This window comes from Columba livia, chromosome 2 (genome assembly GCF_036013475.1).
Source record: "Columba livia isolate bColLiv1 breed racing homer chromosome 2, bColLiv1.pat.W.v2, whole genome shotgun sequence".
NCBI classification, from domain to species: Eukaryota; Metazoa; Chordata; class Aves; order Columbiformes; family Columbidae; genus Columba; species Columba livia.
In genome coordinates, this window is record NC_088603.1 from 162300630 (window position 1) to 162323370 (window position 22741).

Sequence of the window (22741 nt, forward strand, 5' to 3'; positions counted from 1 at the left end):
CCAGGTGCCGGCCGTGCTGTCCCATGCTGTCCCTGTGTCCGTGTGTCTGTCCAGGTGCTGGCCGTGCTGTCCCATGCTGTCCCTATGTCCGTGTGTCTGTCCAGGTGCCAGCCGTGCTGTCCCACGCCGTGTCCGTGTGTCTGTCCAGGTGCCGGCCGTGCTGCCCCATGCTGTGTGTGTGTCCGTGTGTCTGTCCAGGTGCCGGCCATGCTGTGCCATGCTGTCCCTATGTCCATCTGTCTGTCCAGGTGCTGGCCGTGCTGTCCCATGCCGTGTGTGTGTGTCCGTGTGTCTGTCCAGGTGCCGGCTACACCGTGTGTGTGTCCGTGTGTCTGTCCAGCTGCCGGCCGTGCCGTCCCACGCCGTGTGTGTGTGTGTCCGTGTGTCTGTCCAGGTGCCGGCCGTGCTGTCCCATGCCGTGTGCGTGTCCATGTGTCTGTCCAGGTGCCGGCCGTGCTGTCCCATGCTGTCCCTATGTCCGTGTGTCTGTCCAGGTGCCGGCCATGCTCTCGTCCCGCTCGCCCCGCCCCTGGGCGGTGCTGGCGCTGCAGAGCGCGGGGCTGCTGGTCGGGTGGGCGCTGCTGCTGCTGCTGGCGCTGTACGAGGACAACATCCGACTCTGAGCGCCTGGCCACGCCCCTGGCCACGCCCCCCGCCATGGACACGCCCACCCGGCGCGGACACGCCCATCACAGACGGACACGCCCATCAGAGACGGACACGCCCATCGTACACGGACACGCCCATCGGACACGGACACGCCCCCCGCCGCGGATGCGCTCATCACTCGCGGCCACGCCCCCTCGCCGCGGCCACGCCCCTCATTCGCGGCCACGCCCATCACTCACGGACACGCCCACCACGCCCCGAGTGCAGGCCCCGCCCCTCGGTTCTGCGCGGGGGGGGTGGGGGGAGGCGGGAGCGGCCGGAATAAAAGTGTTGAATTGGTGCTGGTGTCTGGGATCTATAGAGTTATAGGAGCCATATGGAGCCATATAGAGCAATAGGAGCCATATGGAGCTATGGGAGCCATATAGAGCAATAGGAGCCATATGGAGCTATGGGAGCCATATAGAGCAATAGGAGCCATATAGAGCAATAGAAGTCATATAGAGCTATGGGAGCCATATAGAGCCGTAGGAGCCCATGGGGTGTGAGGACCCTATAGACCTATAGGAGCTATAAGAGCTCCATAGGATAAAGAGGCTATAGAAGCTATATAGAGCTATAGGACCCTGCAGGCTATGAGAACTCTATAAAGCTATAGGAGCTCCATAGAATAAAGAAGCCTGATACAGCCGTAGGAGCCTGTGGGGTGTAAGAACCATATAGAGCTATAGGAGGCCCATAGAATAAAGAAGCTTGATACAGCTATAGGAGACATATAAAGCTATAGGAGCCCGTGGCGTGTGAGGATCCTATAGAGCTATAAGAGCTCCATAGGATAAAGAGGCCTGATAGAGCTATAGAAGCCATATAGAGCTATAGGAGCCCATGGGGTGTGAGGATCCTACAAAGCTATAGGAGCCCCATAGGATAAGGAAGCCTGATAGAGCTATAGGAGCCATAGAAAGCTATAGGGGCCCATGGAGTGTGAGGATCCTACAGAGCTATAAGAGCTCCATAGGATAAAGAGGCTATAGAAGCCGAATAGAGCTATAGGACCCCGTGGGGTGTGAGAACTCTATAGAGCTATAGGAGCTCCATAGAATAAAGAGGCCTGATACAGCCGTAGGAGCCTGTGGGGTGTAAGAACCCTATAGAGCTATAGGAGCCCCATAGGATAACGAAGCCTGATAGAGCTATTGGAACTATATAAAGCTATAGGAGCCCATGGAGTGTGAGGACCCTACAGAGCTATAAGAGTTCCATAGGACAGAGAGGCCTGATAGAGCTATAGAAGCCATATAGAGCTATAGGAGCCTACGGGGTGTGAGGACCCTGTAGGGTTACAGGAACCCCATAGGATAAAGAAGCCTGATAGAGCTATAGGAGCCATATAAAGCTATAGGAGCCCATGGGGTGTGAGGACCCTACAGAGCTATAAGAGCTCCATAGGATAAAGAGGCTGTAGAAGCTATATAGAGCTATAGGAACCAGCGGGGTGTGAGGACCCTGTAGAGCTACAGGAGCCCCATAGGATAAAGGAGCCTGATACAGCTATAGGAGCCATATAAAGCTATAGGAGCCTGTGGGGTGTGAGGACCCTATAGAGCTACAGAAGCCCTGTAGGATGAAGGATCCCGGTAGAGCTATAGCAGCTGTATATAGCTATAGGAGCCCATGAGGTGTGAGGACCCTATAGAGCTATAGGAGCCCCATAGAATAAAGGAGCGTGATAGAGGTATAGGAGCCATGTTGAGCTATAGGAGCCCACGGGGTGCAGGAGCCTCATGGGATGTGAGCACCCTATAGAGCCATAGGAGCCGTAGAGAGCCATAGAAGCCCTAGAGAGATATAGAAGTTCCATAAGGTAAAGAAACCCTATAGGGCTATAGAAGCACCCAGGGGTGCAAAAGCCTCATGGGGTGTGGGGACCCTATAGAGCTATAGGAGCCACAGGTGTTAAAGGAGCCCTATAGAGTTATAGGAGTTCTATAGAACAAAGGAGCCTGGTAAAGCTATAGGAGCCCATGGGGTGCAGAATCCTCATGAAATATGAGGACCCTATAGGGCTATAGGAGCCCCATAGTGTAAAGGAGCCCTACAGGGTTATAGGAGGCACGTAGGTTGCAGGAGCCCTATTGGAGCCCCATAGGATAAAGACCTATACAGCTATAGGAGCCTCAGAGGGTGCAGCAACCCTATAGAACTATAGGAGCCCCAGAGGTTAAACGAGCCCTATAGGACTATAGGAGCACCCAGGGGTGGAGAAGCCTCATGGGGTGTGGAGACCCTATAGAGCTATAGGGGCCCCATGTGGTGCAGGAGTCCTATAGGGCTATAGGACCCCCAGAGAATAAAGAGTAAAGCAGCGCTATAGGGTTATAAGGGCCCTAAAGATCTATAGGAGCCCCATAAAGTGGAACAGCCCTATAGAACTATAGGAGCACCCAGGGCTGCAGAAGCCTGATGGGGTGCGGGAGCCCTATAGAGCCCTAGGAACCATAGAGAGCTATAGGACCCATGGGGTGCAGAAACCCTATAGAGCTATAAGAACCATAGAGAGCTATAGGAGCCCATGGAGTGCGGGAGCCCTATAGAGATATAGGAGCCATAGAGAGCTATAGGAGCCCTATAGGGTTCAGAAGCTTCATGGGATATGAGTACCCTATAAAGCTATAGGAGCCCCATAAGGCTATAGGTCCTATAGGGTGTGGGGTCCCTATAGGGTGCAGCCCTTCCGGGGGGGTGTGGGGACGCTATGGGGTGTCTGGACCTTATAGAGCGCATGTCCGCCATAGGGCAGCCTCTATAGGGTCGACCCCACTCGGGGGGACACCCCAGGATCCCCCCCGCCCCAAAAGGGACCCAGGCGTGCGGGCGGGGAGGACTGGAGGACTGTGTTCTCGTTGGTTGGAGGCCCAGAGCGGCCCGCGTGGGGCCGCTCTAGCGCACGCTTCCGGCCTCTCTCTGGTGGGACTTCCGGGACCGCGTGCGGACTAACGGCGGTAAAGAGGGGGAGAGGGGCGAAAAATGGGGGAAAATGGGGAAAAATGGGAGAAAATGGGGGAAATTGGGGGAAATTGGGGGGTGGGGGGGAGATGGGGGGTCTGGGGGTGCAATGGAGGGGGAGATCGGGGGGTTGGGGGGAGTGTGGGGGGGGAGATGTGGGGCTGAGGGGCCTGTGGGCCGGAGGGGCCCGGGGGTGGGGGGGGGCTGTGGGTTTTGGGGGGTTTGTGAGGTTTTGGGGGGGATGTGGGATCTTGGGGGGGCTGGGGGACTTGGGGGGCAATGTGGGGATTGGGGGGCTGAGGGGTTTGGGGGGGACATGAAGTTTTGGGGGGGCTGAAGGTCTTGGGGGGGAAATGGGGGGTGTGGGGGGGCTGAGGAACGTGAGGGGATGTGGGTTCTGGGGGGGGGCTGTGGGGTTTTTGGGGGGACTAATGGATTTGGGGGGGCTGAAGGGTTTGGGGGTCTATGGGCTTTTGGGGGCTGTGGGGTCTTTGGGGGGGCTGTGGGGTCTTTGGGGGGGCTGAGAGGTTTTGGGGGGGCTGAGAGGTTTTGGGGGGCTGTGGTATCAGTGGGGGGAATGTGGGGTCTGGGGGGGGCGAAGAGTTTTGGGGGGCGATGTCGGGGTTTTGGGGGGTGTGGGGTCTGGGGGGGGGCTGAGGGATTTTGGGGGCGACAGATGGATTTGGGGGTCTATGGGTTTTTTGGGGGGCTGAGGGATTTGGGGGGGGGAGGAATGTGGGTTCCGGGGGGGGCCTGTGGGGTTTTGGGGGGAATTGTGGGGATTTGGGGGGGCTTAGGGGGGTCTGTGTGATCTATGGGGGCCTGTGGGGTTTTGGGGGGCCTGTGGGGTTTATGGGGGGGCCTGTGGGATCTATGGGGGGCTGTGGGGTTTTGGGGGGGCTGTGGGGTTTTGGGGAGGCTGAGGGGATTTGGGGGGACCCATGGGATCTATAGGGGGGCTGTGGGGTTTTGGGGAGGGCTCTGGAATCTATGGGGGGGACTGTGGGGTCTGTGGGGGGGACTGTGGGGTTTTGGGGGGTATATGAAATTTTGGGGGGCTGTGGGGTTTTGGGGAGGGCTCTGGAAACTGTGTGGGGGACTGTGGGGTTTTGGGGGGTATATGAAATTTGGGGGACTGTGGGGTTTTGGGGGGGCTGTGGGATCTATGGGGGGATATTTCGTCTGGGGGGGACTGGAGTTTTTGGGGGGGCTGTGGGGTCTATGGGGGGTATGAAGTTTGGGGGAGGCTGTTTGGTCTGTGGAGGGGGGCTGTGGGGTTTTGGGGGGTATATGAAATTTTGGGGGGCTGGGGGATCTATGGGGGGATATATTGTCTGGGGGGGCTGTGGGTTTTTGGGGGGGCTGTGGGGTCTATGGGGGGGATATGAAGTTTGGGGGGGCTGTGGGGTTTGGGGGGGCTGTGGGGTCTATGGGGGGATATGAAGTTTGGGGGGGCTGTGGGGTCTGGGGGGGGACTGGTGTTTTGGGGGTATATGAAATTTTGGGGGGCTGTGGGTTTTTGGGGTGGCTGTGGGATCTATGGGGGGATATGAAGTTTGGGGGGGCTGTGGGGTCTGGGGGGGACTGTGGGGTTTTGGGGGGTATATGAAATTTTGGGGGCTGTGGGGTTTTTCTGGGGGGCTGTGGGATCTATGGCGGGATATGAAGTTTGGGGGGGCTGTGGGGTTTTGGGGGGGCTGTGGGATCTGTGGGGGGATATGAAGTTTGGGGGGGCTGTGGAGTTTTGGGGGGTATATGAAATTTTGGGGGGCTGTGGGATCTATGGGGGGATATATTGTCTGGGGGGGCTGTGGGTTTTTGGGGGGGCTGTGGGGTCTATGGGGGGGATATGAAGTTTGGGGGGGCTGTGGGGTTTGGGGGGGCTGTGGGGTCTATGGGGGGATATGAAGTTTGGGGGGGCTGTGGGGTCTGGGGGGGGACTGGGGTTTTGGGGGTATATGAAATTTTGGGGGGCTGTGGGTTTTTGGGGTGGCTGTGGGATCTATGGGGGGATATGAAGTTTGTGGGGGCTGTGGGTTTTGGGGGGTATATGAAATTTTGGGGGGCTGTGGGGTTTTGGGGTGGCTGTGGGATCTATGGGGGGATATGAAGTTTGGGGGGGCTGTGGGGTTTTGGGGGGGCTGTGGGATCTATGGGGGGATATATTGTCTGGGGGTGACTGGAGTTTTTGGGGGGGCTGTGGGGTCTATGGGGGGATATGAAGTTTGGGGGGGCTGTGGAGTTTTGGGGGGGCTGTGGGATCTATGGGGGGTATGAAGTTTGGGGGGGGCTGTTTGGTCTATGGAGGGGGGCTGTGAGGTTTTGGGGGGTATATGAAATTTTGGGGGGCTGTGGGGTTTTGGGGTGGCTGTGGGATCTATGGGGGGATATGAAGTTTGGGGGGCTGTGGGGTTTTGGGGGGGCTGTGGGGTCTATGGGGGGATATATTGTCTGGGGGGGACTGGAGTTTTTGGGGGGGCTGTGGGGTCTATGGGGGGTATGAAGTTTGGGGGAGGCTGTTTGGTCTGTGGAGGGGGGCTGTGGGGTTTTGGGGGGTATATGAAATTTTGGGGGGCTGGGGGATCTATGGGGGGATATATTGTCTGGGGGGGCTGTGGGTTTTGGGGGGGCTGTGGGGTCTATGGGGGGGATATGAAGTTTGGGGGGGCTGTGGGGTTTGGGGGGCTGTGGGGTCTATGGGGGATATGAAGTTTGGGGGGGCTGTGGGGTCTGGGGGGGGACTGGTGTTTTGGGGGTATATGAAATTTTGGGGGGCTGTGGGTTTTTGGGGTGGCTGTGGGATCTATGGGGGGATATGAAGTTTGGGGGGGCTGTGGGGTTTTGGGGGTATATAAAATTTTGGGGGGCTGGGGGATCTATGGGGGGATATATTGTCTGGGGGGGCTGTGGGATCTATGGGGGGATATGAAGTTTGGGGGAGCTGTGGGGTCTGGGGGGGGACTGTGGGGTTTTGGGGGTATATGAAATTTTGGGGGCCTGTGGGGTTTTGGGGTGGCTGTGGGATCTATGGGGGGATATGAAGTTTGGGGGGGCTGTGGGGTTTGGGGGGGCTGTGGGATCTATGGGGGGATATGAAGTCTGGGGGGGACTGGAGTTTTTGGGGGGGCTGTGGGATCTATGGGGGGATATGAAGTTTGGGGGGCTGTGGAGTTTTGGGGGGGCTGTGGGATCTATGGGGGGATATGAAGTTTGGGGGGGCTGTGGGGTCTGGGGGGGGACTGGGGTTTTGGGGGTATATGAAATTTTGGGGGGCTGTGGGGTTTTGGGGGGGCTGTGGGATCTGTGGGGGGATATGAAGTTTGGGGGGGCTGTGGGGTTTTGGGGGGCTGTGGATCTATGGGGGGATATTTCGTCTGGGGGGACTGGAGTTTTTGGGGGGCTGTGGGGTCTATGGGGGGCTGAAGAGTTTTGGGGGGCAATGTAGGGGTTTTGGGGGCAACAGATGGATTTGGGGGTCTATGGGGGCTGAGGGATTTGAGGGGGGGGGAAATGTGGGTTCCAGGGGGGGCTGTGGGGTTTTGGGGGAAATGTGGGGATTTAGGGGGGCTTAGGGGTTTGGGGGGGATATGAAGTTGGGGGGGGGGTCTGTGGGGTTTTTGGGGGGGGCTGTGGGGTTTTTGGGGGGGTGAGGGATCTATGGGGGGGTTGTGGGGTTTTGAGGGGAGCTGTGGGGTTTTGGGGGCCTGTGGGTTTTTGGGGGGGCTGTGGGGTTTTGGGGAGGCTGAGGGGCTTTGGGGGGACCCATGGGATCTATAGGGGGGACCGTGGGGTCTGGGAGGGGGGACTGTGGGGTCTATGGGGGTATATGAAATTTTGGGGGCTGTGGGGTTTTGGGGGGGCTGTGGGATATATGGGGGGATATGAAGTTTGGGGGGGCTTTGGGATCTATGGGGGGCTGTGGGGTTTTGGGGGGGCTGTGGGATCTATGGGGGGATATGAAGTTTGGGGGAGGTGTGGGATCTATGGGGGGTGCTGTGGGGGGGACTGTGGGGTTTTGGGGGGGATATGAACTTTTGGGGGGGCTTGGGATCTATGTGGGGGTTTGAAGATGTTGGGGGGGGGGCTGAGGCGTTTGGGGCCCTCAAACTCCACTGAAATTTGGGGGGGGGGGCGCAGAACCTCTACAAAATCAGGGAACTCTTGGGGTGCCGGGACCCCCCATTCGGGGGGGTCCCGGCACCCCAAGAGGACCCTGATTTTGCCTCTTAGTATTTCCTCTTTACTTTTAAGGTGGGGGGCACCCCAAAAATTTGGGGGGGGCGCCATGTACGCCGTGTACAAACAAGCCCACCCCCCCACGGGGTTGGAATTTGCCATGTTCTGCAACTTCTTCTCCAACGCCGAGCGCAATTTGGTGGTGGCCGGGACCTCCCAGCTCTACGTTTATCGCCTCAACCACGACTGCGAGGTCACAACCCCCTCCAAATCCTAACCTAACGCTAGGCCTAGCCTAACACTAGGGCCTAACACTAAGCCTAACCCTAAAGCAACCCTAATCCTAACCGTAAGCCTAACCTAAGCCTGGTCTTGACCGTTACCCTGACCCTAACCTAAGTTTAACCATAACCTAAAACCTCACCCTAAGCTTAACTCTAAGCCTAACTCTAACCCTAACCCAACCCTGACGATTACCCTGACCCTAACCCTAACCTAAGTTTAACCATAACCCTAAACCTCACCCTAACCCTAATCTTAACCCTAACCTAACCCTGACCCTAACCTAAGTTTAACCCTAACCCTAGACCTCACCCTAACCCTAAACTAAGCCTAACACTAACCCTAACTCTAACCCTAAACAAACCCTAATCCTAACCCTGACCCTAACCTAACCTTGACCCTAACCCTAACCTAAGTTTAACCATAACCCTAAACCTCACCCTAACCCTAACCTGAGCCTAACACTAACCCTAACTCTAACCCTAAACAAACCCTAATCCTAACCTAACGCTAGGCCTAGCCTAACACTAGGGCCTAACACTAAGCCTAACCCTAAAGCAACCCTAACCCTAACTGTAAGCCTAACGTAACACTGGTGCTGACCGTTACCCTGACCCTAACCTAAGTTTAACCATAACCTAAAACCTCACCCTAAGCTTAACTCTAAGCCTAACTCTCACCCTAACCCAACCCTGACGATTACCCTGACCCTAACCCTAACCTAAGTTTAACCATAACCCTAAACCTCACCCTAACCCTAATCTTAACCCTAACCTAACCCTGACCCTGACCCTAACCTAAGTTTAACCCTAACCCTAGACCTCACCCTAACCCTAACCTAAGCCTAACACTAACCCTAACTCTAACCCTAAACAAACCCTAATCCTAACCCTGACCCTAACCTAACCTTGACCCTAACCCTAACCTAAGTTTAACCATAACCCTAAACCTCACCCTAACCCTAACCTGAGCCTAACACTAACCCTAACTCTAACCCTAAACAAACCCTAATCCTAACCTAACGCTAGGCCTAGCCTAACACTAGGGCCTAACACTAAGCCTAACCCTAAAGCAACCCTAACCCTAACTGTAAGCCTAACGTAACACTGGTGCTGACCGTTACCCTGACCCTAAGCTGAGTTTAACCACAATCCTAAACCTCACCCTAACCGTGACCTAAGCCTAAGTCTAAGCCTAACCTAACCCTGACCCTGACCATTACCCTAACCAAACCTAACCCTGACTCTGACCATTACCCTAACCCTAATCCTGACCGTTACCCTGACCCTAACCTAAGTTAACCATAACCTAAAACCTCACCCTAACCTAAGCCTAACTCTAACCCTAACTCTGACCCTAACCCAACCCTGACCCTGACCCTAACCTAAGTTTAACCATAACCCTAAACCTCACCCTAACCCTAACCTAACCCTGACTCTGACCCTAACCTAAGTTTAACCCTAACCCTAGACCTCACCCTAACCCTAACCTAAGCCTAACACTAACCCTAACTCTAACCCTAAACAAACCCTAATCCTAACCCTGACCCTAACCTAACCCTGACCCTGACCATTACCCTGACCCTAACCCTAACCTAAGTTTAACCATAACCCTAAACCTCACCCTAACCCTAATCTTAACCCTAACCTAACCCTGACCCTAACTTAAGTTTAACCCTAACCCTAGACCTCACCCTAACCCTAAACTAAGCCTAACACTAACCCTAACTCTAACCCTAAACAAACCCTAATCCTAACCCTGACCCTAACCTAACCTTGACCCTAACCCTAACCTAAGTTTAACCATAACCCTAAACCTCACCCTAACCCTAATCCTAACCCTAACCTAACCCTGACCCTGACCCTAACCTAAGTTTAACCCTAACCCTAACCCTAGACCTCACCCTAACCCTAACCTAAGCCTAACACTAACCCTAACTCTAACCCTAAACAAACCCTAATCCTAGCCCTGACCCTAACCTAACCCTGACCCTGACCATTACCCTGACCCTAACCCTAAGTTAAGTTTAACCATAACCCTAAACCTCACCCTAACCCTAATCTTAACCCTAACCTAACCCTGACCCTAACCTAAGTTTAACCCTAACCCTAGACCTCACCCTAACCCTAACCTAAGCCTAACACTAACCCTAACTCTAACCCTAAACAAACCCTAATCCTAACTGTGACCCTAACCTAACCCTGACCACTACCCTGACCCTAACCCTAATCTAAGTTTAACCATAACCCTAAACCTCACCCTAATCTTAACCCTGACCTAACCCTGACCCTGACCCTAACCTAAGTTTGACCCTAACCCTAGACCTCACCCTAACCCTAACCTAAGCCTAACACTAACCCTAACTCTAACCCTAAACAAACCCTAATCCTAACCCTGACCCTAACCTAACCCTGACCCTGACCACTACCCTGACCCTAACCCTAATCTAAGTTTAACCATAACCCTAAACCTCACCCTAATCTTAACCCTAACCTAACCCTGACCCTAACCTAAGTTTAACCCTAACCCTAGACCTCACCCTAACCTAAGCCTAACACTAACCCTAACTCTAACCCTAAACAAACCCTAATCCTAACCCTGACCCTAACCTAACCCTGACCCTGACCATTACCCTGACCCTAACCCTAACCTAAGTTTAACCATAACCCTAAACCTCACCCTAACCCTAACCTGAGCCTAACATTAACCCTAACTCTAACCCTAAACCAACCCTAACCCTAACTGTAAGCCTAAGCTAAGCCTGGTCCTGACCGTTACCCTGAACCTAACCTGAGTTTAACCATAATCCTAAACCTCACCCTAACCGTGACCTAAGCCTAAGCCTAACCTAACCCTAACCCTAACCAAACCTAACCCTGATCCTGACTGTTACCCTGACCCTAACCTAAGTTTAACCATAACCTAAAACCTCACCCTAACCCTAACCCTAAACCTCACCCTAACCCTAACCTAAGCCTAACACTAACCCTAACTCTAACCCTAAACAAACCCTAACCTAACCCTGACAATTACCCTGACCCTAACCCTAAACCTCTCCCTAACCCTAACCTAAGCCTAACACTAACCCTAACTCTAACCCTAAACAAACCCTAACCTAACCCTGACAATTACCCTGACCCTAACCCTAACCTAAGTTTAACCATAACTCTAAACCTCACCCTAACCCAACCCTGACCCTGACCATTACCTTGACCCTAACCCAAGTTTAACCATAACCCTAAACCTCACCCTAACACTAACCCTAACCCTAAACAAACCCTAACCCTAACCTAACCCTGAACCTGACCATTACCCTGACCCTAACCTAAGTTTAACCCTAACCTTAACCTAACCCTGACCCTAACCTAAGTTTAACCATAACCCTAAACCTAACACTAACCTAAGCCTAACTCTAACCCTAACTCTAACCCTAACCTAACCCTGATCATTACCCTGACCCTAACCCTAACCTAAGTTTATCCATAACCCTAAACCTCACCCTAACCCAACCCTGACCCTGACCATTACCTTGACCCTAACCCAAGTTTAACCATAACCCTAAACCTCACCCTAACCCTAACCTAAGCCTAACACTAACCCTAACCCTAACCTAACCCTGACCCTGACCATTACCCTGACCCTAACCCTAACCTAAGTTTAACCATAACCCTAAACCTTAGCCTAACACTAACCCTAACCTATACCCTGACCCTGACCATTACCCTGACTCTAACCCTAACCTAAGTTTAACCCTAACCTAACCCTGACCATTACCCTGACCCTAACCTAAGTTTAACCATAACCCTAAACCTCACCCTAACCTAAGCCTAACTCTAAACCTAACCTGACCTAACCTAACCTGACCTAACCCTAACCTAACCCTGACCATTACCCTGACCCTAACCCTAACCTAAGTTTAACCATAACCCTAAAGCTAAGCCTAACACTAGCCCTAACCTAAACCTGACCCTAACCCTAACATAAGTTTAATCATAACCCTAAACGTCACCCTAACCTAAGCCTAACTCTAAACCTAACCTGACCTAACCCTAACCTAACCCTGACCCTGACCATTACCCTGACCCTAACACTAACATAAGTTTAACCCTAACCTAACCCTGACCATTACCCTGACCCTAACCCTAACCTAAGTTTAACCATAACCCTAAACCTCACCCTAAACCAACCCTGACCCTGATCATTACTCTGACCTTAACCCTAACCTAAGTTTAACCCTAAACCTCACCCTAACCCTAACCTAAGCCTAACACTAACCCTAACTCTAACCCCAAGCCCCCCCCCAGTGTGTCCCCCCCCCACAAAACCCCACTTATTTTTTTGGGGGGGGGTAATATATTCCTCTCTTTTCCCTCGCAGACGGGCACTAAAGGAGACAGAAACACCGGTGAGCGACATGAAATCAAACAGCTCCCCCCCCCAACTTTATTACACAGACACCCCCTACTTCAGGCTTATTTTAGGGGTGCCCCCCCTTTTATTTTGTCCCCCCCCCCCAGAGGGTAAAGGGCACAAAGAGAAGCTGGAGCTCATGGCCTCCTTCTCCTTCTTCGGCAACGTCATGTCCATGGCCAGTGTCCAGCTGGCGGGGGCCAAGCGTGACGCGCTGCTCCTCAGCTTCAAGGACGCCAAAGTACGGCGGGGACCCCCCCAAAAACCTGCAGGGGACCCCCCCAAACCCTGCAGGTCCCCCCTGAACCCCAGGGGGGGCTTTTTTGGTGGTTTGGGGGGGTTTCATGATGGCTTTTCCCAGCTCTCCGTGGTGGAGTACGACCCCGGCACCCACGACCTGAAGACTCTTTCCCTTCACTACTTCGAGGAGCCGGAGCTGCGGGTGGGTTTTGAGCTCAAAACATGAACATTTGGGGTTGTTTTCTTGCGGGGGGGTCATTTTGGGTTCTGCAGAACCATGTTTAGGTCTCTCCAAGAGTTGGGGGGGGTTTATTGTTCACTGGGGGGGGGGATCCGCCGAGCGAATGCCTCTGAGCTGAACCTGCCGCTGTGCGAATGTTCCAGGTTCTACAGCCCCCAAAACCCCCCCAGGGGCCCCAAGAACCTCCCCAAGACCCAGTGACCCCCCCAGGGCCCAAGAACCGCCCCCAAGGACCCAGTGACCCCCCCACCAGGGACCCAAGAGTCCCCCCACAGCCCCAGAGACCCAGTGAACCTCCAGGGCCCCAAGAAACCCCCAGAGACCCAGTAACCCCCCCCCCAGGGACCCAAGAACCCCCCCAGGGCCCCAAGAGCTCCCCGGACCCAGTGAAACCCCCAGGGACTCAAGAACCACCCCCCAACCCAGTGACCCCCCAGGGACCCAAGAAACCCTTCAAGACCCCAGTGACCCCCCCCAGGGCCCCAAGAACCCCCTCCAGACCCAGTGATCCCCCCCAGGGACCCAAGAAACCCTCCAAGGTCCTAGTGACCCCCCCATGGCCCTGAGAACCCCCCCAAGGCCCTAGTGACCCCCCCCCCATGGCCCTGAGAACCCCCCAGACCCAGTGACCCCCCCCAAGGCCCTAGTGACTCCCCCTATGGCCCCAAGAACCCCCCAGACCCAGTGACCCCCCCCAAAGCCCTAGTGACCCCCCCCATGGCCCTGAGAACCCCCCCAAGGCCCTAGTGATTCCCCCCCCCCATGGCCCCAAGAACCCCCCCAGACCCCGTGACCCCCCCAAGGCCCTAGTGACCTCCCCCCCTATGGCCCCAAGAACCCCCCGGACCCAGTGACCCCCCCATGGCCCTGAGAACCCCCCAAGGCCCTAGTGATTCCCCCCCCCCCATGGCCCCAAGAACCCCCCAGACCCCGTGACCCCCCCCAAGGCCCTAGTGACCCCCCCCCATGGCCCTGAGAACCCCCCAGGGCTCCAAGAACCCCCCCCAGACCCAGTGACCCCCCCAAGGCCCTAGTGACCCCCCCCCATGGCCCTGAGAACCCCCCAGGGCTCCAAGAACCCCCCCCAGACCCAGTGACCCCCCCAAGGCCCTAGTGACCCCCCCCATGGCCCTGAGAACCCCCCAGGGCTCCAAGAACCCCCCCCCAGACCCAGTGACCCCCCCCAGGGCCCCAGTGACCCCCCCCCCCAGGCCTTGAGGGTTGTATATAAACCATTCACTAAACTCCTTCCTCCCCCTACTTGGAGCAGCCAGAACCCAGGTGGGTTTTGACCCCCAAACAAGAACATTTTGGGGGTTCTTTTCTCACTGGTGTGTGGGGGGGTCCCTAAAACGTCGTGTCCCCCCCCCCCAGGACGGCTTCGTGCAGAACGTGCACATCCCACGGGTGCGCGTGGACCCCGACGGGCGCTGCGCAGTGATGCTGATCTACGGCACGCGGCTCGTGGTGCTGCCCTTCCGGCGCGACTCGCTCAGCGACGAGCACGACGGCCCCGTGGGAGAGGGGGTGAGCGGGGGCACCGTCCGAAACGGGGGGGGCACCGTCTGAAACTGGGGGGGGCACCGTCAGAAATTGGGGGGGACACCGTCAGAAATTGGGGGGGCACCGTCAGAAACGGGGGGGGCACCGTCAGAAACAAGGGGGACACCGTCCGAAACTGGGGGGGACACCGTCCGAAACTGGGGGGGCACCGTCTGAAACTGGGGGGGGACACCGTCAGAAACGGGGGGGGGCACCTGTGATAAACTGCGGGGGGCACCGTCCGAAACTGGGGGGGGGCACCGTCCAAAACTGGGGGGGGACACCGTCAGAAACAAGGGGGACACCGTCAGAAACAGGGGGGGGGCACCGTCCGAAACGGGGGGGGCACTGTCCGAAACTGGGGGGGGGGCAACCGTCCGAAACGGGGGGGGCACCGTCCGAAACGGGGGGGGCACCGTCAGAAACAAGGGGGACACCGTCAGAAACGGGGGGGGGCACCGTCAGAAACAAGGGAGACACCGTCAGAAACAGGGGGGGGGCACCGTCAGAAATTGGGGGGGCACCAGTCCGAAACGGGGGTGGCACCGTCAGAAACTGGGGGGGACACATCCGAAACTGGGGGGACACCGTCAGAAACAAGGGGGGCACCGTCAGAAATTGGGGGGGCACCGTCAGAAATTGGGGGGGCACCGTCAGAAATTGGGGGGGACACCGTCAGAAATTGGGGGGGCACCGTCAGAAATTGGGGGGGACACCGTCAGAAATTGGGGGGGGCACCGTCCGAAACTGGGGGGGACACCGTCAGAAACTGGGGGGGCACCGTCAGAAATTGGGGGGGACACCGTCAGAAACTGGGGGGGCACCGTCAGAAACAAGGGGGGACACCGTCCGAAACGGGGGGGGACACCGTCAGAAACAAGGGGGACACCGTCAGAAATTGGGGGGACACCGTCAGAAACTGGGGGGGCACCGTTAGAAACTGGGGGGGACACTGTCTGAAATGGGGGGGCACCGTCCGAAACTGGGGGGGACACCGTCAGAAATTGGGGGGGCACCGTCAGAAACTGGGGGGCACCGTCAGAAATTGGGGGGGGACACCGTCAGAAACTGGGGGGGCACCGTCAGAAACTGGGGGGGGCACCGTCAGAAATTGGGGGGACACCGTCAGAAACTGGGGGGGACACCGTCAGAAATTGGGGGGGACACCGTCAGAAACTGGGGGGGCACCGTTAGAAACTGGGGGGGACACCGTCAGAAATTGGGGGGACACCGTCAGAAACTGGGGGGGACACTGTCCGAAACAGGGGGGGGCACCGTCCGAAACTGGGGGGGGGCACCGTCAGAAATTGGGGGGGGCACTGTCAGAAACGGGGGGGGCACCGTCCGAAACTGGGGGGGCACCGTCAGAAATTGGGGGGGCACTGTCAGAAACGGGGGGGACACCGTCAGAAACTGGGGGGGCACCGTCCGAAACGGGGGGGGGGCACCGTCCGAAACTGGGGGGGGCACCGTCCGAAACTGGGGAGGCACCGTCCGAAACTGGGGGGGACACCGTCAGAAACTGGGGGGGCACCATCAGAAACAAGGGGGACACCGTCCGAAACTGGGGGGGCACCGTCAGAAATTGGGGGGGCACCGTCAGAAACTGGGGGGGCACCATCCGAAACGGGGGGGGACACCGTCAGAAATTGGGGGGGGCACCGTCAGAAACTGGGGGGGGCACCGTCCGAAACGGGGGGGGACACCGTCAGAAATTGGGGGGGCACCGTCCGAAACTGGGGGGGGGGGCACCGTCAGAAATTGGAGGGCACCGTCCGAAACGGGGGGGGCACCGTCCGAAACGGGGGGGGACACCGTCAGAAAATTGGGGGGGGACACCGTCAGAAACTGGGGGGGGACACCGTCAGAAATTGGGGGGGCACCGTCCGAAACTGGGGGGGGGCACACCGTCAGAAACTGGGGGGGGCACCGTCCGAAACAAGGGGGACACCGTCAGAAATTGGGGGGGACACTGTCAGAAACTGGGGGGGACACCGTCAGAAACGGGGGGGGACACCGTCAGAAACTGGGGGGGACACCGTCCGAAACGGGGGGGGGGCACCGTCTGAAACTGGGGGGGCACCGTCAGAAACAAGGGGACACCGTCAGAAACTGGGGGGGCACCGTCAGAAACTGGGGGGGACACCGTCAGAAACTGGGGGGGCACCGTCAGAAATTGGGGGGGACAACCGTCAGAAATTGGGGGGGCACCGTCCGAAACTGGGGGGGACACCGTCAGAAACTGGGGGGGGACACCGTCAGAAACGGGGGGGGCACCGTCCGAAATGGGGGGGGGCACCGTCCGAAACTGGGGGGGGCACCGTCCGAAACAAGGGGGACACCGTCAGAAATTGGGGGGGCACCGTCAGAAACTGGGGGGGGCACCGTCCGAAACTGGGGGGGGGCACCGTCCGAAACAAGGGGGACACCGTCAGAAACGGGGGGGGCACCGTCAGAAACTGGGGGGGACACCGTCAGAAATTGGGGGGGGACACCGTCAGAAATTGGGGGGACACCGTCCGAAACGGGGGGGGCACCGTCCGAAACTGGGGGGGGCACCGTCCGAAACGGGGGGGGACACCGTCAGAAATTGGGGGGACACCGTCAGAAACTGGGGGGGACACCGTCAGAAATTGGGGGGGCACCGTCCGAAACTGGGGGGGGGCACCGTCAGAACTGGGGGGGGCACCGTCCGAAACAAGGGGGACACCGTCAGAAATTGGGGGGGGACACTGTCAGAAACTGGGGGGGACACCGTCAGAAACGGGGGGGGACACCGTCAGAAATTGGGGGGGCACCGTCCGAAACGGGGGGGGGGCACCGTCTGAAACTGGGGGGGACACCGTCAGAAACAAGGGGACACCGTCAGAAACTGGGGGGGGGCACCGTCAGAAACTGGGGGGGGACACCGTCAGAAATTGGGGGGGGCACCGTCTGAAACTGGGGGGGACACTGTCCGAAACGGGCGGGGCACCGTCTGAAACTGGGGGGGGGCACCGTCAGAAACTGGGGGGGACACCGTCAGAAACAAGGGGACACCGTCAGAAACTGGGGGGGCACCGTCAGAAACTGGGGGGGACACCGTCAGAAACTGGGGGGGCACCGTCAGAAATTGGGGGGGGACACCGTCAGAAATTGGGGGGGGCACCGTCAGAAACTGGGGGGGACACTGTCCGAAACGGGCGGGGCACCGTCTGAAACGGGGGGGGCACCGTCCGAAACTGGGGAGGCACCGTCCGAAACTGGGGGGGACACCGTCAGAAACTGGGGGGGCACCATCAGAAACAAGGGGGACACCGTCCGAAACTGGGGGGGCACCGTCAGAAATTGGGGGGGGGCACCGTCAGAAACTGGGGGGGGGCACCATCCGAAACGGGGGGGGGACACCGTCAGAAATTGGGGGGGCACCGTCAGAAACTGGGGGGGGCACCGTCCGAAACGGGGGGGGACACCGTCAGAAATTGGGGGGGCAACCGTCCGAAAACTGGGGGGGGGGGCACCGTCAGAAATTGGAGGGGCACCGTCCGAAACGGGGGGGGCACCGTCCGAAACGGGGGGGGACACCGTCAGAAATTGGGGGGGACACCGTCAGAAACTGGGGGGGACACCGTCAGAAATTGGGGGGGCACCGTCCGAAACTGGGGGGGGCACCGTCAGAAACTGGGGGGGGGCACCGTCCGAAACAAGGGGGACACCGTCAGAAATTGGGGGGGACACTGTCAGAAACTGGGGGGGACACCGTCAGAAACGGGGGGGGGACACCGTCAGAAACTGGGGGGGACACTGTCAGAAATTGGGGGGGGCACCGTCCGAAACGGGGGGGGGCACCGTCTGAAACTGGGGGGGCACCGTCAGAAACAAGGGGACACCGTCAGAAACTGGGGGGGCACCGTCAGAAACTGGGGGGGACACCGTCAGAAACTGGGGGGGCACCGTCAGAAATTGGGGGGGACACCGTCAGAAATTGGGGGGGCACCGTCCGAAACTGGGGGGACACCGTCAGAAACTGGGGGGGACACCGTCAGAAACGGGGGGGGCACCGTCCGAAATGGGGGGGGGCACCGTCCGAAACTGGGGGGGGCACCGTCCGAAACAAGGGGGACACCGTCAGAAATTGGGGGGGCACCGTCAGAAACTGGGGGGGCACCGTCCGAAACTGGGGGGGGCACCGTCCGAAACAAGGGGGACACCGTCAGAAACGGGGGGGGCACCGTCAGAAACTGGGGGGGGACACCGTCAGAAATTGGGGGGGACACCGTCAGAAATTGGGGGGGACACCGTCCGAAACGGGGGGGGGCACCGTCCGAAACTGGGGGGGGCACCGTCCGAAACGGGGGGGGGACACCGTCAGAAATTGGGGGGACACCGTCAGAAACTGGGGGGGACACCGTCAGAAATTGGGGGGGCACCGTCCGAAACTGGGGGGGGACACCGTCAGAAACTGGGGGGGACACCGTCAGAAACGGGGGGGGCACCGTCCGAAATGGGGGGGCACCGTCCGAAACTGGGGGGGGCACCGTCCGAAACAAGGGGGACACCGTCAGAAATTGGGGGGGCACCGTCAGAAACTGGGGGGGGCACCGTCCGAAAACTGGGGGGGGCACCGTCCGAAACAAGGGGGACACCGTCAGAAACGGGGGGGGCACCGTCAGAAACTGGGGGGGACACCGTCAGAAATTGGGGGGGACACCGTCAGAAATTGGGGGGGACACCGTCCGAACGGGGGGGGCACCGTCCGAAACTGGGGGGGGCACCGTCCGAAACGGGGGGGGACACCGTCAGAAATTGGGGGGACACCGTCAGAAACTGGGGGGGACACCGTCAGAAATTGGGGGGGCACCGTCCGAAACTGGGGGGGGCACCGTCAGAAACTGGGGGGGGCACCGTCCGAAACAAGGGGGACACCGTCAGAAATTGGGGGGGACACTGTCAGAAACTGGGGGGGACACCGTCAGAAACGGGGGGGGACACCGTCAGAAATTGGGGGGCACCGTCCGAAACGGGGGGGGGCACCGTCTGAAACTGGGGGGGACACCGTCAGAAACAAGGGGACACCGTCAGAAACTGGGGGGGGCACCGTCAGAAACTGGGGGGGACACCGTCAGAAATTGGGGGGGGCACCGTCTGAAACTGGGGGGGACACTGTCCGAAACGGGCGGGGCACCGTCTGAAACTGGGGGGGGGCACCGTCAGAAACTGGGGGGGACACCGTCAGAAACAAGGGGACACCGTCAGAAACTGGGGGGGCACCGTCAGAAACTGGGGGGGACACCGTCAGAAACTGGGGGGGCACCGTCAGAAATTGGGGGGGACACCGTCAGAAATTGGGGGGGCACCGTCAGAAACTGGGGGGGACACTGTCCGAAAACGGGCGGGGCACCGTCTGAAACTGGGGGGGGGCACCGTCAGAAATTGGGGGGGCACCGTCAGAAATTGGGGGGGACACCGTCAGAAATTGGGGGGGACACCGTCAGAAACTGGGGGGGACACCGTCAGAAATTGGGGGGGGCACCGTCCGAAACTGGGGGGGGACACCGTCAGAAACTGGGGGGGGCACCGTCAGAAATTGGGGGGGGCACCGTCCGAAACTGGGGGGGCACCGTCAGAAACTGGGGGGGGGCACCGTCAGAAACGGGGGGGGACACCGTCCGAAACTGGGGGGGGGCACCGTCCGAAATTGGGGGGGGCACCGTCCGAAACTGGGGGGGGCACCGTCCGAAAACGGGGGGGACACCGTCAGAAACTGGGGGGGACACCGTCAGAAATTGGGGGGGGCACCGTCAGAAACAAGGGGGACACCGTCCGAAACTGGGGGGGGCACCCCTGTGATAAACCAGCGGGCACCTGTCAGAAACAGGGGGGGCAGCCCTGTCATAAACCGGGGGGGGGGGCACCCCTGTGATAAACCGGGGGGGGCACCCCTGTGATAAACCAGGGGGGCACCTGTCAGAACCAGGGGGGACACCCCTGTCATAAACTGGGGGGGGGCACCCCTGTGATAAACCAGGGGGCACCTGTCAGAAACAGGGGGGGCAGCCCTGTCATAAACCGGGGGGGGGCACCCCTGTGATAAACCGGGGGGGCACCTGTCAGAAACAGGGGGGGCAGCCCTGTCATAAACCGGGGTGGGGGGGCACCCCTGTGATAAACCGGGGGGGCACCCCTGTGATAAACTGGGGGGGCACATGTCAGAACCAGGGGGGGCAGCCCTGTCATAAACCGGGGTGGGGGGGCACCCCTGTGATAAACCAGGGGGCACCTGTCAGAAACAGGGGGGACACCCCTGTCATAAACCAGGGTGGGGGGGCACCCCCGTGATAAACTAGGAGGCACCTGTCAGAAACAGGGGGGGCAGCCCTGTGATAAACCGGGGGGCACCCGTCAGAAATGGGGGGGACACCCCTGTCATAAACCAGGGGGGGGCACCCCTATGATAAACTAGGAGGCACCTGTCAGAACAGGGGGGCAGCCCTGTCATAAACCGGTGGGGGGCACCCCTGTGATAAACTGGGGGGGCACATGTCAGAACCAGGGGGGCACTGTCAGAACCAGGGGGGACACCCCTGTGATAAACCGGGGGGCACCTGTCAGAAACAGGGGGGGCAGCCCTGTGATAAACCTGGGGGCACCTGTCAGAAACAGGGGGGGGCAGCCCTGTCATAAACCAGGGGGGGGGGGGCACCCCTGTGATAAACTGGGGGGGGCACATGTCAGAACTGGGGGGGGCACTGTCAGAACCAGGGGGGACACCCCTGTCATAAACTGGGGGGGGGGACACCCCTATGATAAACCAGGGGGCACCTGTCAGAAACGGGGGGGGGCACCCCTGTGATAAACCAGGGGGCACCTGTCAGAAACAGGGGGGGGCACCCCTGTGCTAAACTGGGGGGGGCGCCCCTGTGCTAAACTGGGGGGGGCACCCCAGTGCTAAACAGGGGGGGGGCACCCCAGTGCTAAACTGGGGGGGGCGCCCTTTGTTTCCCTGGCGCTCACCGGGGTTTCCCAGCCCCGTTTGCGAGAGGAAAACAGAGAGAAATGTGTGTTCCCCCCTCTCCCCCCCCCCCCAAATGTGGTTTTTGGGGGGGCTACACATTGAAGGGATTTTGGGGGGGGGGGGGGCTTAAGGCATTTTGGGGGGGTTTGTTACCTAAACCCCCTCCCCACCCACCCATGGGTGCTGGGGGGTCCCTGATTTATTCTCACCCCCCATGGGTACTGGGGGGTCCTTGATTTATTCCACCCCCATAGTGGGGGGGTCCCTGATTTATTATTGTCCCCCCATGGGTGCTGGGGGGTCCCCGATTTATTCCACCCCCATAGTGGGTGGGTCCCTGATTTATTATTGTCCCCCATGGCTGCAGGGGGGTCCCTGATTTATTATTGTCCCCCCATGGGTGCTGGGGGGTCCCCGCTTTATTCCACCCCCATAGTGGGGGGGGTCCCTGATTTATTATTGTCCCCCCCATGGGTGCTGGGGGGTCCCCGATTTATTCCACCCCCATAGTGGGGGGGGTCCCTGATTTATTATTGTCCCCCCATGGGTGCTGGTGGGTCCCTGATTTATTCCACCCCCATAAGTGGGGGGGGGGTCCCTGATTTATTATTGTCTCCCCATGGGTGCTGGGGGGGTCCCTGATTTATTATTGTCCCCCCATGGGTGCTGGGGGGGGGTCCATGATTTATTCCACCCCCGTAGTGGGGGGGTCCCTGATTTATTTTGTCCCCCCCCCAGGCAGAAATCCAGTTTCCTACCCGACTACATCATCGACGTGCGGAGCTGGACGAGAAGCTGCTCAACATCATCGACATGCAGTTCCTGCACGGCTACTACGAGCCCACCCTCCTCATCCTCTTCGAGCCCAACCAGACATGGCCGGGGTGAGCGCCCCCCCCCGGTGTCCCCAGGCCCCCCCCCGCGTTGTCCCCAGCGCCGTGACGTGTCCCCTGTCCCGCAGGCGCGTGGCCGTGCGCCAGGACACCTGCAGCATCGTGGCCATTTCGCTCAACATCACGCAGAAGGTCCATCCCGTCATCTGGTCGCTCAGCAACCTGCCCTTCGACTGCACGCAGGCGCTGCCGGTCCCCAAGCCCATCGGTGGGTGGTGGGGACATCCCGGCCCGTGTCCCCCCCCCCCCCAGCGGTGACGTGGTGGTGACGTCCCGGTGTGTGTCCCGCCAGGGGGGGTCGTGATCTTCGCCGTCAACTCGCTGCTGTACCTGAACCAGAGCGTCCCC

General features: G+C 58.8%; 2 protein-coding genes across 2 annotated transcripts in view; both read left to right on the forward strand.

Annotated features, from left to right (window-relative positions):
• SLC39A4 (solute carrier family 39 member 4) overlaps positions 1 to 949 on the forward strand; it is a 29781-nt gene extending 28832 nt beyond the window's left edge. Inside the window, exon 13 of the mRNA XM_065054684.1 lies at positions 495 to 949. Within this exon, the coding sequence (XP_064910756.1) occupies positions 495 to 623 (129 nt within the window). The 3' untranslated portion in view covers positions 624 to 949. The remainder of the gene's footprint in view (positions 1 to 494) is intronic.
• A 2546-nt stretch (positions 950 to 3495) lies between these two features.
• The window catches only part of CPSF1 (cleavage and polyadenylation specific factor 1), a 77431-nt gene continuing 58185 nt past the window's right edge, over positions 3496 to 22741 (forward strand). The window contains 10 exon segments of the mRNA XM_065053527.1: positions 3496 to 3611; positions 7867 to 8044; positions 12451 to 12478; positions 12591 to 12724; positions 12845 to 12925; positions 14339 to 14491; positions 22243 to 22279; positions 22282 to 22384; positions 22462 to 22601; positions 22686 to 22735. Of these exon segments, the coding sequence (XP_064909599.1) occupies positions 7901 to 8044; positions 12451 to 12478; positions 12591 to 12724; positions 12845 to 12925; positions 14339 to 14491; positions 22243 to 22279; positions 22282 to 22384; positions 22462 to 22601; positions 22686 to 22735 (870 nt within the window). The 5' untranslated portion in view covers positions 3496 to 3611; positions 7867 to 7900.